This window comes from Leucopleurus acutus, assembly GCF_964270905.1.
Source record: "Leucopleurus acutus genome assembly, chromosome: 13".
NCBI lineage: Eukaryota > Metazoa > Chordata > Mammalia > Artiodactyla > Delphinidae > Leucopleurus > Leucopleurus acutus.
In genome coordinates, this window is record NC_139155.1 from 50,741,672 (window position 1) to 50,757,503 (window position 15,832).

The 15,832-nt window shown below is 44.5% G+C and overlaps 1 protein-coding gene across 1 annotated transcript in view; it reads left to right on the forward strand.

Annotated features, from left to right (window-relative positions):
- The window catches only part of TMEM241 (transmembrane protein 241), a 104,345-nt gene that overhangs the window by 29,035 nt on the left and 59,478 nt on the right, over positions 1-15,832 (forward strand). Inside the window, exons 5-6 of the mRNA XM_082853436.1 lie at positions 7,652-7,729; positions 13,885-13,910. Coding sequence (XP_082709562.1) covers positions 7,652-7,729; positions 13,885-13,910 — 104 coding nt within the window. The remainder of the gene's footprint in view (positions 1-7,651; positions 7,730-13,884; positions 13,911-15,832) is intronic.

The window sequence follows — 15,832 nt, forward strand, 5'->3', positions numbered from 1 at the left end:
AAAATATTTGAAAATCATCTATCTGATAAGGGATTAATATCCAGAACACATAGAAAACTCCTAAAATTCAACAACAAAAACCAAACAACCTGATTGAAAACTGGGCAAAGGACTTGAATAGACATTTCTCCAAAGAAGATATGCAAATGGCCACTGAGCCCATGATGAGGTACTCAACATCATTACGCATTAGGGAAATACAAATCAAAATCATGAGATACCACTTCGTGCCCATTAGGATGACTATTATCAAAAAAATAGAAAATAACAAGTGTTGGTGAGGGTGTGGAGAAATTGGAACTCTTGTGCGCTGCTTTTGGGAATGCAAAAATGGTACAGCTGCAATGAAAAACAGTATGGTGATTCCTCAAAAAATTGAAAATAGAGTTACCCTATGAGCCAACAAAAAAATTGAAAGCAGGGACTTGAGCAGGTATTTTGTATACCTGTGTTCACAGCAGCATTACTCACAGTAGCCAAAAGTTGGAAACAATCCAAGTATCTGTTGACAGATGAATGGATAAACAAAATAGTATATCAGTACAATGGAATATTATTCAGGCTTAAAAAGGAAGAAAATTCTGACACATGCTACAACATGGATGAACCTTGAAGACATTATGTTAAATGAAATAAGTCAGTCACAAAAGGACAAGTCCTGTATGATTCTACTAATATGAGTTACTTAGAAGAGTCACATTTATAGAGACAGAAAGTATTGGTGCTTACCAGGAGCTGTGGGCTGGGGAGAATGGGGAATTATTGTTTAATGGGGACAGAATTTCAGATGAAAAGAGTTCTGTGAAAGGATGGTGGTGATGGTCGCACAACAATGTGAATGTACTTAATGCCACTGAACTATACACGTAAAAATGGTTAAAATGGTAAATTTTATATGTCGATTTTACCACAATTAAAAAGATATGTTTATAACTCCCCTCCCCAGGCTACAACAGAGATTTTCTTGAGGATTATATGGGGGAGGGGGATATGTTCTCACTCACCTCACTCAGAGCCCTTTCCGGTGCTGTAGGAGGTGCATATTTAATTTAACTGAATTCATTCCTACGCACTCGTGTAAAAAAAGGGTGAGAAAAATAGCAGTTCACTGAGAGCAGGCCAACCTGCCCTCTGTAGTAGCATGTGCATTTATGGCCCCAAGTGAGGTTCTTATTCCCATGCATCTTACAAGCTGGCGTTCTAAGCTGCCTATTTTTCAAACAAAAAGGCCCCTAAACACAGGTCAGCTACTTTATGTGATGAACAGATGAAGGAGGGAGGTGGCCTCCAAGCTGGTGCTGGAGATACTCTGGCAAAGAGGGAGTCTGGCCCTCTGCCCTCAAGGAGTTGACCCGGGAGTTCCCTGGAGGTCCAGTGGTTAGGACTCCACGCTTTCATTGCCAAGGGCCCGGGTTCGATCCCTGGTCGGGGAACTAAGATCCCAAAAGCCGCTTGGTGCGGCCAAAAAAAAAAAAAAAAAAAAAAAAGGTGTTGGCCAGTTAATGACAGAATGATAAAACTAATGTAAATAAACACTCAAATTTATCTCATGCCAATCAATTTGTGAATATATTCATTTATATGTACACATAAACATATTCAAACACCTCAACTGTCTTCCCAAAAGGATGTGTTGTGGCTTAAAAGAATAATGATGATGAAAATAAGATAAGCATTTCTTATGAATAGAATTTAAGAGAAATCTAGGTCAAGGGTAATTGAAGAAGAACTAGATGAGACCACAGAGAGACTTAATACATATCTTATGAAATAAATACAGTTGGGCCTTGGAAAGATGAGAAAGCTCTCATCTTTTTGCAGCCGAATAAAGAAGTTACGAGACTCTCAGTGCTGTAAGAGAAAAGCGGGTTGTTGCCGCAGACATGCTTCTTCCTTGCTGTCAGGTCCTGAGTCCTCATAAAGGGTAAACTGGGCTACTTAGGGTCTTCAATCGCATCCTTAAAACAAACACAATGGTAACCTGATTTCTGGGATTCTTAGTGCATTTTGGAGGCCTAATGACAGCACAGTTCAGTAGGAGCGATTCTCTGGGGCTAAAATCTCTGCTCTCCAATTATCCGGCTCCCTTCCTGTAGGAACAGTTATTTCTGGCATGCATGATTTTAATGAAAACTAGGCAGCCAACAGTTCAAAGGTACATTCTATGGCAAGGGCCTGGCGAGCAATTATTGTATATTGCAGATTAAGGCCGTGTCCACATATTTAAAAATCACCCAAATTGAAGGTAGGATTGATGTTTTTCTATAAAAACTTAGAAGTCGACCCAGGACTTGGCTAAGGGAGTCATCCCCACTCCTACAGCATGACCCGAGGCCATGCCTGTGGGCAGGGCCAGGATTTTCCATAGAACACTGTTTTAAGTCAGTTCCAACACCTGAACAAATAACAATCAAGGCTTGAAAATTCCACTCTGGGAAGCATGGGAATAATGAAAAATCTTAAGTAATAGTTACCAATTTCTCTTTACATCCAGAGAAAAATTTCCAATGGTACATGGATGCAATGTAAAATTATAAGTGAATGTTAAAATTTTAAGAATAAATTAGTTGCAAACTGTGCCCCTAAGTAATGAAATGAACTGGACTGTAGGGTAGTTGAATTCGGTCAATTACATTTTGTGTCAAAATTGATAACTTGGGCTTCATGGTAGTTGATCTTGAGCCATTTTTCCTGATGAAATATGGTGGGGACCTTTTGTTATTGAGCCCATTCCTAGAGTCTATGTGAAAGAACAGACTTGTTTTTCTGTTCTCTTTAGCAGCAAGCTAGTGTCTAGATCGTCTAAAGTGATTTCAAATTATTAAGAGGCAGGTTAAAAAGGAGAACCAAAATACATCCTTTCTTTTTTCTCATCCGTATAACTGGAATGTTAATAGTATCTCCCTCATAGATTTATTATGATGATTCAATATGTAAAAGCAATTAAAACAGAGTCTGGGGGCTTCCCTGGTGGCACAGTGGTTAAGAATCTGCCTGCCAGTGCAGGAGACATGGGTTTGAGCCCTGCTCTGGGAAGATCCCACATGCCGCAGAGCAACTAAGCCCGTGTGCCATAACTACTGAGCCTATGCTCTAGAGCCTGCAAGCCACAACTACTGAGCCCGTGCGCTGCAACAACTGAAGCCCGTGCACCCTAGAGCCCACAACAAGAGAAGCCACCACAATAAGAAACCCATGCACTGCAACAGAGAGTAGCCCCGGCTCCCCGCAACTAGAGAAAGCCCACGTGCAGCAAGGAAGACCCAACACAGCCAAAAATAAATAAATAAATAAATTTATTAAAAAAAAAAAAAAGTACAGTGACAGCAGTAACATTTAAAAAAAACAACAGAGGCTGGTACATAGTAAGTATTCAATATATCTTAGCTATTATTGTTATCATATCTCAGAACTTTTTATTTTGTTTTTTTGCCTGCACCGTGTGGCTTGTGGGATCTTATTTCCCCAACCAGGGATCGAACCTGTGCCCCCTGCAGTGGAAGCACAGAGTCTTAACCACTGGATTGCCAGGGAAGTCCTCATTTCTCAGAACTTCTGTCTGATTTCACAAAAATAAGTCCTGCTGAACCTCACTCCATAAAGATAAAAGGCAGGTTTTCTGAAATAATCAGTCACTGGAGTCTCTTGAACTAATAACGTAGTTCAGACTGGGGCTTCGTGCACAGAGGTAGAGGCCAAGGGAAAATCAGTAATCATAAATTGTAGACTGCCTTAATACTGTTTTTGATAGATCTCTATGGAGGCTGATAAAATCAGTCGTAGAATTACTGTTTCTAAAGCCTGTTAGCTCCTCAGTCGAAAAAATGGCTTGAGAAATTCAGATTAAAAAATTTTTAAATGGAAATGGAAGATATCCCTTTAAAAAATGGCATAGAGTTTACTCCGAGGTCATCTGTTTTAGATCATACCAGTTATATTGCTGGAGGAAGCAGACTGGCAGGATTTGGAACACAATGGTATTGGACATTGCACAGTTGTAGGTCCAGGAAGTTTATACTGGGGGCTTGCTGTAACTTGGCTCCATAACATCGAGACTGGGAGCGTGGGCGTTGCCGTTACTGGGTTGGAGTCATGGAGTCATACCCAGAACTAGTTGTGAGCTCGCCAGCAAGCTGCCCCATCACTCTAAGCTTCAGTTTCCTTGTCTGTAAATCAGGGCAACAGGCATCCGTGGATACAGTTGTTGAGATATGGTTTAAATAAGAGAATGCAATTAAAATAATTAGCACTGTGCTGAACACATAGTATCTATTATTAGAGAACTTTAATATCAGTTCTGGGGACTTCCCTGGTGGTCCAGTGGTTAAGACTCCGCGCTCCCAATGCAGGGAGCCTGGGTTCCATCCGTGGTTGGGGAAATAGATCCTGCATGCATGACTCAACTAAGAGTTCGCATGCCACAACTAAGGAACCCACATGCTGCAACTAAAGATCTTGTATGCTGCAACTAAGACCTGGTGCAGCCAAAAATAAATAATTAATAAATAAATATTAAAAAAAAATTTTAATTTAAAAAATTAAAAGCAACTTTCTTTTAAAAAATTAAAAATAAAATAGAATAAAAAATAAAGTAAAATCAGTTCTGTATGTGTAGATAGATCCTTTTCCAGAATCTGATCAGAATCTCCTAGGCAGATGGAGAAACCTGTCCACAGTTTATAAAATTGAGAAAATTAAGCCTCCTTGAAGTCTAGAGTTAGCGTCTAGAGTCACCCTAAATCTCGTTTCCTTACTGATTTTATAGTCAAGGAGGCAAAAGCATTTTAAATCAGGGCTTAATTTTAAATAAATAAGATCCAGATTGCCCTTTCGTTTTCATGTCATGTACCACAGGGTTAACCTCTCTAAGATTTTCTGTGCTATCTTCTTAGGCTCAGACCTAGAAGGCCAGGGCCCACGTTTTCCAAACATGAGCCCAATGGATAAAGCCAATTAAAAAAAAAATCTCTTTAATAATCTTAAAATGCATAAAGAATAATTGAAAATATAAAAGTTTAAGAGGGATAAAAAGAAACACAAAAGATGAAAAACATAGAAAATAATTAAAATAAAGGATGATTTTAAAAGGAAAAAAGTTTCAGCTGCACTTTTAAAGGAGTAGAGAACGTTAAAAAGGCAAGAAAAATGTAAGGTGAGAGCTCAGAATGAAATGAAACAGTGCGAGTTAGAACAAAATACCAAAATAGGGCAGAGCTATACAGTTATAAAAGTCTTAAAGACAAGGTAAAAATATATACTCCCAGGGACTTCCCTGGTGGCACAGTGGTTAAGAATCCACCTGCCAATGCAGGGGACCCGGGTTCAAGCCCTCATCCGGGAAGATCCCACATGCCGCGGAGCAACTAAGCCCGTGCGCCACAACTACTGAGCCTGCGCTCTAGAGCCCGCGAGCCACAACTACTGAGCCCACGTGCCACAACTACTGAAGCCCGCGCCTAGAGCCTGTGGTCCACAACAAGAGAAGCCACCACAATGAGAAGCCCGTGCACCGCAACGAAGAGTAGCCCCCGCTCATCGCAACTAGAGAAAAGCCTGCACGCAGTAATAAAGACCCAACGCAGCCAAAAGATAAAGAATAAATCCATCTGGAAGTGGTTGGGCAGCAACATCTGCTTAAAGACCCACTTAAGAGTCCTCGAAGCTGGAATAATTTCCCAGCTCAGGGTCCTCCATCGAGGCCACCAAGCGTGGGCTTGGTACCTCTTAATACTGACAGCCTTCATGCAGTGCTCCTGCATTACTTCCATCATTCCTCCCTATAGCTCCAGGTCGTAGATATTGTTATCCGCATACTACAGAGGAGCAAACTGTTTGGATACGTGCCCTGCTCCACTAGCAGATGGTGGAGCTGGAGCCTGAAGCCCAGCTGATGCCAAAACCCATGCATTATTCTTGATCTTTTTCTGCTTTCCAGGAGACATTATCATCAGCAGCAGCAACAAAGACAATAGCACAATCCCTCACCCCTTAATCCCTCCCCTTTACCTTGTCAAAATTATCTATCAAATTAGGAAAGACTGCTGTTCTTAGCAAACAGCCCAGCGATAGTCAATGTGCAGTGGGTACTCTGTGTATCTTGATAACCCACTGGAGTGTTACTTTTTTTATATCTTCTCCCTCCCCCCCCTTTTTGGGGTACAAAGTTGATCCCAGTTATCCCATCATTTACTGCAGTTCAGTCTCCTAAATATTTCCCTCATGTGGCCACTTTTCTCCATCTTCGCTGCCACTACCAAGTTCAGGCCACCGTCTTGTCATTCCTTGTATTAGTTTCCTGTAGCTGCTGTAACAACTTACCACCTACCTAGGTGGCTTAAAACAACAGAAATTTATTCTCTCCCAGTTCTGGAGGCCAGGGGTCTGAAGTGAGTACCAAGGTGTGTCAGCAGAGCTGCGCTCCCTCCAGAGGCTCTAGGGGAGAATCTGCTCCTTGCGTCTCTCTTCCAGTTTCTGGTGGCTGCTGGCACTCCTTGGCTGGTGGCTGCATCATTCCAGTCTCTGCCTCTGGGGTCACATCGCCTCCTCCTCTGTGTGTGTCAAGTCTCTCCTGTCTCTTAGGAGGAGATCTGTGTTTGCATTTGGGACCCACCCAGATAATCCAGAGTAATCTCCCCACCTCCAGATTCTCACCTTAATCCCATTTGCAAAGGCGCTTTTTTCACCCTATGAGGTGGCATTCATGGGCTCCAGGGACTAGGATGCAGCTATAGTTTGGAGGGCCATTTTTCCGTCTACCGTACCACTGAACTTTCGCAACCATCTCTGCCTCCTTTGCCCCACCCAGCAGTCCAAGGTCCCCTAAACACGCAGATCAAATCATGCACGGTGGGCTTTAAACTCTTCAGTATCTTGTGGTCCTTGGGACGGTCCTGATTCCCTGATAGGGCCCGTGATTACCTCTCCACCTTCCTCTCCCCCACTTTTCCCTTCCACACTATATTCCACCCCACTCAACTCCCCCTGGTTCCCCGAGGAGGTGGGCTTCCTCGCTCCTCTGGGCCCTTGTGTGTGCCTCCAGCCCTCTCCCGCCTTGTCTCTTTTTGCTGGGCTCATTCTTTTTTTTTTCATTTTCCCTTTGGCCGTGCCATGCGTCATGCAGGATCTCAGTTCCCCAACCAGATATCGAACCCATGTCCCCTGCGTTGGGAGTGCGGAGTATTAACCAGTGGACCACCAGGGAAGTCCCTGGGCTCATTCTAGTCCATCATTCTGTTCCCGTTTAGACTTTGGACTTCACTTCCTCCGAGAAGGCGTGCTCTGCCCACACTGGGTTGGTCATGCCTTTCTGTGCATTTGGTCAGAGCTCTTACCTCAATAGGGACAGCCTCTCTAACATGTGTCCACCTGTTCACAGGATGTGTCCCCTGCACCTGGCATGGCACCTGACACACAGTAGGTGCTTAATAAATGATGAGAATACCCATAAGAGGGGAACCTGTACATCCACCCTACTGAGCATAGTGCTGTAAGCAAGAACACTGATCCACGCGGAAGAGTTTTTGCTGGAGAGCAGTATCAATGTGAATGCCAACAGTGCCCACAGATCTTTATTTTTAAGCGTAAATCAAGAATTATGTAATTATGAGATCCAAGAAAATATTTTCATGCTTATTCCTTTGTTTTCTTTCAGGCCATTCCTGTGTTTCTCACTTTGCATAATGTAGCCGAAGTTATAATCTGTGGGCACCAGAAGTGTTTTCAGAAAGAGGTAAATGATTACGCAAAAGGCTAGTTTCACTTCCCTTGCTTGAAATTCAAAGACGTGCTTTTTATGTATGGTCCAGATTAGTGTCTGCCTTTTCCTGCCATCTGTTTCCAGTCAAGCCTGCCTGACGGTGGTCACTAATTTCAAGGATCACGGTTTTGACATCCCTTCAGTTCACCAAACATACGTGGGGATGCTTGTGGGTCTGAATGGACCTCAACCCCAGGCCAGCGCTGAGCCAGGGCCTGGGGGGCCGAGGTAGAGATGACTGTGGGCCTGGATGGTGGGGGGGGGCATTCCCCCCCTCCCCCCACCACATCCCATCACCATGAGGAAATATTTGGCGAGCTTCCCACAGGGTGCTGGGAGCTTTAGCCCACCCTGTGGACATTCTCTTTTCCTCCCGACCCCAGCTCTGCCTTCCACCAGTTGGAACATGTTTCCTCACCTTCCGGGCCTCCATCCATGAAAAGGGGAGAGAAATGTCACCCACTCAAAGTAGTCGTTGGGAGGACACCATGCAGCACAGGTGCTAGTAGGTGCTCCCAGCACTTTCCGGCACATAGTAGGTGCTTTGTACCTACTATGTAGTTTAGCTATGATTTTTTTGTTTTTGCTGTACGCGGGCCTCTCACTGTTGTGGCCTCTCCCGTTGCGGAGCACAGGCTCCGGACGCGCAGGCTCAGCGGCCATGGCTCACGGGCCCAGCCACTCCGCGGCATGTGGGATCTTCCCGGACCGGGGCACGAACCCGTGTCCCCTGCATCGGCAGGCGGACTGTCAACCACTGTGCCACCAGGGAAGCCCTTAGCTATGATTTTTAACGTGATTGGTGGTTTTAGTTTGGTACCTGTTTTGAGAGTTCCTTTTTTCTAACATCTGCCTGTTTCAAATGACTTCACATCAAAATTTTGGAACTTTTAAGCTCGAGAGAGGCTAGTGGGCCATGCAGGCAGCACACTTCTTACAGGTGTGCCAGGGACAGAGAGACACCTTTCCTGTGGCCAAGGCCACTCCACGCACCAACACTCCCGAGGGACCTTTCTGATACATGGATCTGATCATGTCCCCCTACATACAGCCCTTCAGGACCACCCGGAAGCTACCTGGAGGCCTGCAAAGCCCTTCACCACCTGGGCCCCATCCACCTCTCTGGCTTCAGAAATTCCAGCCACAACCAAACTTCTCATTTTCCCCAGACCATGTCGTAGTGTTTCTCTCCTCTGATCTGTCAGCAAACCTCTTCGTGCACCCCTGTCCCGTTCACTCTATGGATATTTCTACATCCCTGTGTACGTGGCCACCCCGCCAGGCCTGGGTCTACAGTCGTAAGCAAGAGGCATGACTGCTGCTCTTCACAGAGCATCAGCCCAGAAGGGGAGACAGACATTAAACTAAGAATTAGACCCACCTGCTCGATTGTGTGGCCAGAGCAGGCCACTCTGGGGAAGTGACATTAAACACAGACAAAGGATGAACAGGAGTTAGACATGGTGGGGAGGGGAGGGCTCCCTGGAAGAGGAAGCAGCAGATGCAAAGGACCAGACGTAGGAAGGGACTTGGTAGAAGTCATTCTGGGCTGTGTGGCTGGGACTTGATGAGAAAGAGAGGGGGCGCTCAGGACGAGGCTGGAGACGGGCCTGTGGGGCTGAGCTAGGAATTTGGGATTTATGCTGAGTGCACTGGGAGGAACCGGTTGGGTTATAAGGCCCACAGACACTGTGCAGCTTCCCAGTGTTGAAAGCTCCCCCAGTTTCTGCGGAGGAGAATGGATTACGGGAGGCGAGGGAAGCCTGTAGTGACTCCAGCGAGGCTCCGTACCTTAGGCTAATCTGCCTGCCGTGGGAACCTTCCCTGACACCTCAGGCAGCTTGGGCACCTTCAGCTGACATTTTACTTATCACACCAGCTTGCAATTTCCATATTTCATCAATTCTAACATGGGCTTCTTTTTCTCACATCTAACATTTTCACTATCGGGACTTCCCTGGCGGTCCAGTGGTTAAGTGCTTCCACTGCAGGGGGCACAGGTTCGATCCCTGGTCAGGGAACTAAGATCCCACATGCTGCGTAGTGTGGTCAAAATAATAAATAAGTAAAAATAAAATAATTCTTTAAAAAATAAAAAATAAGTTTTCACGATCTAAAATCAGGGTGGTTTTATAGTCAATGGTATGTCCTGGTCTAATGTTTGTTGGTTTTTTTTTTCTTAGTAGTATAAAAAATACTAATTTTACAATCAGTGGCATCTTAAATTCAGTGAAATACAGTATGATTTTCCCTGTGTCTCTGCCTGCTTCCAGCCCTCTCCTTGCAGTGACCCTGGGGTTGGGTGTTTTTTGGAGCCCCAGGTCTCAGCCCAAGGACTGGAGCTGAGCTGAAATATTCACTAACCGGTCACTTAGGTTCCAGGAGCTGCTCAGGTTCTGGGAGACTAGTCAGACCCTGACTCAATTCCACTCAAATTCCAAAGAAGACTTCTTATTCACAAAATGGATACCTTTTGTGTGAATTAAAAATGAAGATTTACCTGGTCTAGGGATGAGATCCAGCCATCTTCATGGGATACTGCTTCTTTCTTTTTTGGGGGGGCCACACCATGTGGCATGTGGGTTCTTAATGCCCTGACCAGGGATAGAACCTGCACCCCCTGCATTGGAAGTGCACTGTCTTAACCACTGGACCGCCAGGGAAGTCCCTCCATGGGGTATTGCTTCTTGATGGACAAGTCAGATCAGGTAGGTGAAGGTGAGGGTGGGACATGGGGCTGGAGGGTCCTCAGTGTATTTCCACCAAGCAGAGCGCAAGGGTCAGACTCCCAGGCCAAGAGGACCTTTCCTCGGAAGCAATTGGGTGAATACCAAAATACTGTGAATCTTCAACTCATTTCATTACTGACACAAAACAACATCATTAGGAAACAATTGAGTGGGTTACATACCTATTTAGTTATTTTTTAAAAAATCCCTTTCTTTCCTTTACGAATATCATAAGATGTAATAAGTCGTAGAAAATGCAGAGAAAAAAATGTCAGAAATCAACTGTGATCTTACTTCCTAGAGGAAACGACTTCATTCATTCAGTTCAGACATATGTAGAATATTTACAGAAATGATAAAATACGTCCTGTTTTTCCATTGATCGATTTGTCGGAATCCCTAAATGCCTCATTTCTCTCCACATGGAATGCAGTGTGTTGGCCGGTCCCTGTTTGTAGATTTGTAGGTGGTTTCTAGTAGTTTGGCATTAAAATCTGCTCTGTGATGAAGATGACCGTGATATGTTCTTCATATGATTTACATTCCTGATCATTCAGCCTGGAGCCATGACCAAGCGACCGGGTGTCATGAGGAACATGGTTGGACGCCACCTCTCAGACTTGACCTGTGACTCCGGACGTAGGCTCTTTGGTCCATTACGTGTCAGGTTTCCCTAGAATGGCCTTGGGAGAGTAGAGTTGACCTCTTCATGACCTCGCTCCCAGATGAGGAGAATAAGCTCTATCTGGGCTGTGGTTCATTGTCACCAGCCATAACTAGTTCTTTGTGTATGTGCACACACACGCACACAGTTTGACTCTAAGTTAGCGTGTGGCTTGTGGAATTAGTCTCGATAACTTGGCAGATATATTTGCCACGGTTTAACCTTAGAATACTGCTATTCATCCATTGGTTCGCTCAACATTTATGAAGTATATGCTACATGTCAAACATCTGGCTAGCTCTACAGCTACAGATGTGGAGAGACACATTTATCACCCTCACAGAACTCAGGCTGAATGGGGAGCTGACATGTAAACAGGTGCTGGGATGCCCAGAGAATGTCCTATGGGCTGAAACAGGCGTGTGGGTGCACTGGGGGGCAACCGCGGGTAAGTCTGCTTGCCAGGGCCAGATATGAGCCCAGTCACACAAATGGGTAGGAATTTTCTGGGCACTCCAGGCAGAGAGGAAGCAGCCAATGAAGGCCAGTGGCCTGAAAGGGCCGGTGGGTGTCACTGCAGGACTGGCTGTGACAGAATGGAGTCCAAAAGGGTCAGACTCTGGAGCTCGATCGCCTGGGCGCACACCCTGTGATCCCAAGCAACTTACCTGATTTCTCTGTGCCTCAGAATCCTCATCTGTAGCACGTAACCCAGGACTGTACATTAACCCGTAGTGACACGAGTCAACATGTGTTGAGCACCTAGGACAGCACCAGCAGTCCTCAGAGCGCGTTAGCTTACCCAGAGCGGCGTCAGCTACTTACTGTGACTTTGGCAACGTGACTCTGGAGGAGTTGTAGTGACCCACGCAGAGCTGAGATGTCGTTGGGACTTATCACTGGGTGATTTGGGGACCGAGGGGCTTGCGGAGGGGAATCCCGGACACAGACTCCTCGGTTGCTCTCTGAGCCTCGGGGGCTGGAGCTCCGTAATGAATTTCTTGCTGGTGTTCACTCTCCATGTCTCAGGTTCTGGGCTCCTGTAGTCAGAGGCGGTCAAAATAAAAAGGACTCTCCTCTGTGGGATGGGCAAACTCCTTCAGGCACTAGAGTTGATTTGCTGCCCTGTAACAGAAGCCCCCGAGCACCTGCTGGTGAACATGTCACTCATGGAAGAGTTGAGCATCCTATTTGTTTCCATCCTCTCCATTCCTTCTCTTCCTCCGAACTCTGGAGATGTCGGCTTTATTTAGCTCAGAATCTTTTAGTGACACGTTTTCCCATGTTGGGGGCAGTTATCCAGGTGGGAGCCAGGTCACCTCTGCGTGTGTCATCCTTTCTGTACTGAAGGGATAAGTGTCCCCACTGGGGGGCAGTGGAGTCAAGGTTGGCTTTGCCTTTGGTCTCTGCTGAGGCCGGTTCCACAAAGATGAAAGATAACGTATAAGAGATAACAAAGGATCTAAAGATGGGAGCCACTGCTTTGTACACACACATCGTGTGTTTATTAAAACAATGCAATGTGGATTATTTAGTCACACATGAAAGCTTAAGATAGCCTTCATAGCAAACCACATGTTTCTCTTGCCAGTGCTTTACTTTTTTAAAAAATTGAGATATAATTGACAGATAAAATTATATTTGTTTCAGGTGTTCAATATAATGATTCAATGTTTGTATATATTTCGAAATGATCGCCACAATAAGTCTAGTTAACATCCATCACCATGCATTTGTTTTTCTTGTGATGAGAAGTTTTAAGATCTACTCTCTTAGCAACTTTCGAATATATTCAATACAATACGCTGCTGTTAACTATAGTCACCGCGCTGTATGTTACGTCCCCAGGCTTTGCTTATTTTATAATAACTGAAATTTTGTACCTTTTGAGTGCTTCATTTTTAAACAATATGTTCATAGTTCACACTTTATCTGAGCTGGAGTAAAAGAAAATTGCAGTTTGTCCTCAACTAGCAAAATAATCCTTCTGAAATGTCCAGAATTAATCTATTATCTTGCCTGACCATTTCCCCTGTCAAATATGAAAAAAATCTATGCTTCTTCCTGCTAGAGCTTTCTTCCCAAGTGCCAAGGACTAATTCCCTTAAACTGACCAATAAAAAGGAGGTAACAAAGGTAGAGTATGCATTAGAATTTCTTCATTTCAGGGAGCTCTAAACGGCAACTTTAGATTTCCCCAATCTGCCCTTTTTTCCTTCTCTCTAGGGATGGAGTCAAATGTCCCTTCTCCTTTTTTCTGTTTCCTAATTTACACATCATACCAGAGAATTTATAGCACTGCTCAGGGTCAGAGCTGGATTAATGAAAGGAAAATTTAAAGAGACAGACCGGAAGAGAAGTTGAACAAGAGCTTAATTTCTTTTCCTACACAGGGTACATTGATTTCTCTCTCCTTTTCATGGTGTGTAAGATATTCGAAGGCTTGGGCGTGGCGTCATTTTGCTTTTTTGTGGGTAAACATAGTTCTAATGGTGAGAGCGGTAAAACTACTCATCCAGAGTGCTTTGCCGAAGTGACTCAACTCTGGACCTCTGAGTCATCTTTCGTTTGGTCCAAGCACAAAAAGCCTCAATAAATACTGAAGTGCAGCAAGTTGTTAAGCCCCCAATAAACTTACTCATAATTTATGTGCCTCTTGATCTAAATATTTACTTTTAAGGGGAACAAAAAAGAGTTTTCAAAGACTAATTGTACGTCTCTATATTTTCATACAGAAAACATCTCCTGCGAAGATCTGTAGGTAAGTTTAAAAAAAACAAAAAACAACTTCACAAACATCTAAAATAGAAGATTTAACCTGATATTAACTTCAATGAGAAACCGTCTGTTGACAATTCATACTTGAGAGGTGACAGAGGAATTTATTACAGACACTCACATATCCCTATTTTGTGTCTTATTCTCAAATTTGCTCTTTTTTTTTTCTGAAATATTTTATCCCTAAGGGGAAAACAACTCATGCTAGATTTCAGCCATTGATGCCCAGAATTTCACTAAGAGTTGTGCAGTACTGATGAAGAATGAAAATGGAAAAATGGAAGTGACTTAAAGTTTTAAAAATAATGTTTGATCCTCATTGGGTTTTTAAGAATTCCCATGGTGGAAAAGTACTGGCCTGCGAATCCACGGATCTGAGTCGTGGTCTTGGGCCACACAGCGCCGTGACCGTGGGCAGGTTTTATACCTCTCTGTGCCTCAGTTTCCCCAGCTGAAACGTGAGTTGGGCTGGACGTTCTGGCAGGTCCCTGTGCTCCTGTTGTGCTAATTCTGACCTGGATGCCTTGTCCTCTGGTGGCTTCCTGCTTCCTCGGCAGTAGCTGCGAAGCTCGGTCCTGAAGATAGAAAACCAGCAGAATGTTTTGATACGTGGATTTAGGACTTCTTGTTTCATATATTTCTGGGCTTTCATCCAATCTCCTTTTTTTGCCTTTATTACAGGCTGCTACTTGAAGAAAAAAAAATCCCACTGTCAGGAAGCATCCTCTTGTTTAAAAGATTAGCGGGTGTTAAAGAGAGGCATTAAAACCCATTTATGCCTGATGTAATCAGGTGTTGCTCAAGGCCAAGTTCGGTGGGAAACCAGGGGCTGCCTCACACCTGGCACTTCTCCCCTCAGCCCTGAGGGCTTGTCTGCTTGAGGGGATCTAACGCTCATTGCCTGTGGATGGGGAAGCATCCTGCATCCTCTAAAGCCTCTGTCCACTGCAGGCAGACACCAAAGCCATGAGGGTTCTCCTCTCCCCACAGCCTACAGCCTGCCTATTCCTGTGCAGTCCCAGAAACCCTCCTGGACAACCTCCCTCCTCTCACCCCACCCTGACCTCCGAATCCCTCAGCAGTCGGGTGCCAGGGAATTGTCTCAAGGCTGTTTGAGTGTGTGCCTTTAAAGTTGGCGAGGCTATAGGAGTGGGTGGACTGGAGTGGTTAGAACCTGTCCCGTGTTGTCCTGCCCTTCCTGAGGCCCTGAGGCCCCAGCTCTGAGGATTCCTCTGTACCCATCCTCCTGCCTCAGGCCCAGCAGCCATGCTAGTCTTTCAAGGGTTACACACTATGTGTGATGACAACAGTGAGGACTGTGTGTGGTGGGGGGTGTGGACAGAATTGATTAGCGTCACTATTGCCAGTGTACTTAGGTTATGAGTATCAGGCTGTTGTGTATTCCGTATATATATGTAAGTAATACAGAATTTGATATGTATGTAGACCATATACTGGTGTGAGATGTCATATGATAAAGTTCCCTAACAGTGAAAATGCTGTATTCACTGCCCCCATTTATGTCTTTGATCCTTTGCTGTTCGCCGCGTAATGCAATGGTCAGAAGGGACCCAACCCTGAATATGTTGTTGCATCACAAAATGGAAAGAGGGGGAAAGAGCATGTGGTCCTTTGGGTTTTGTGTTTTCTGGTGCCTTTCTTTAGGAGGAGAGAATGATTGGCAAATGCTATAGGCCAAGATATTTTGGTATATGAAGCCCATATACCATCTAAAAACCACTGATTTCTAAGCCAAAAAGGATCTCCAAATCGACTTTCTAATGAATGAGAAAATGTGAAAATATCGTGATCGGCAATGTTACTTTTTTGTGCAAGAATTATAAAAAGAACCTTTTATTATGGAAATTTCTAAACAGATATAAAAGTAGACAGAACAGTATAATG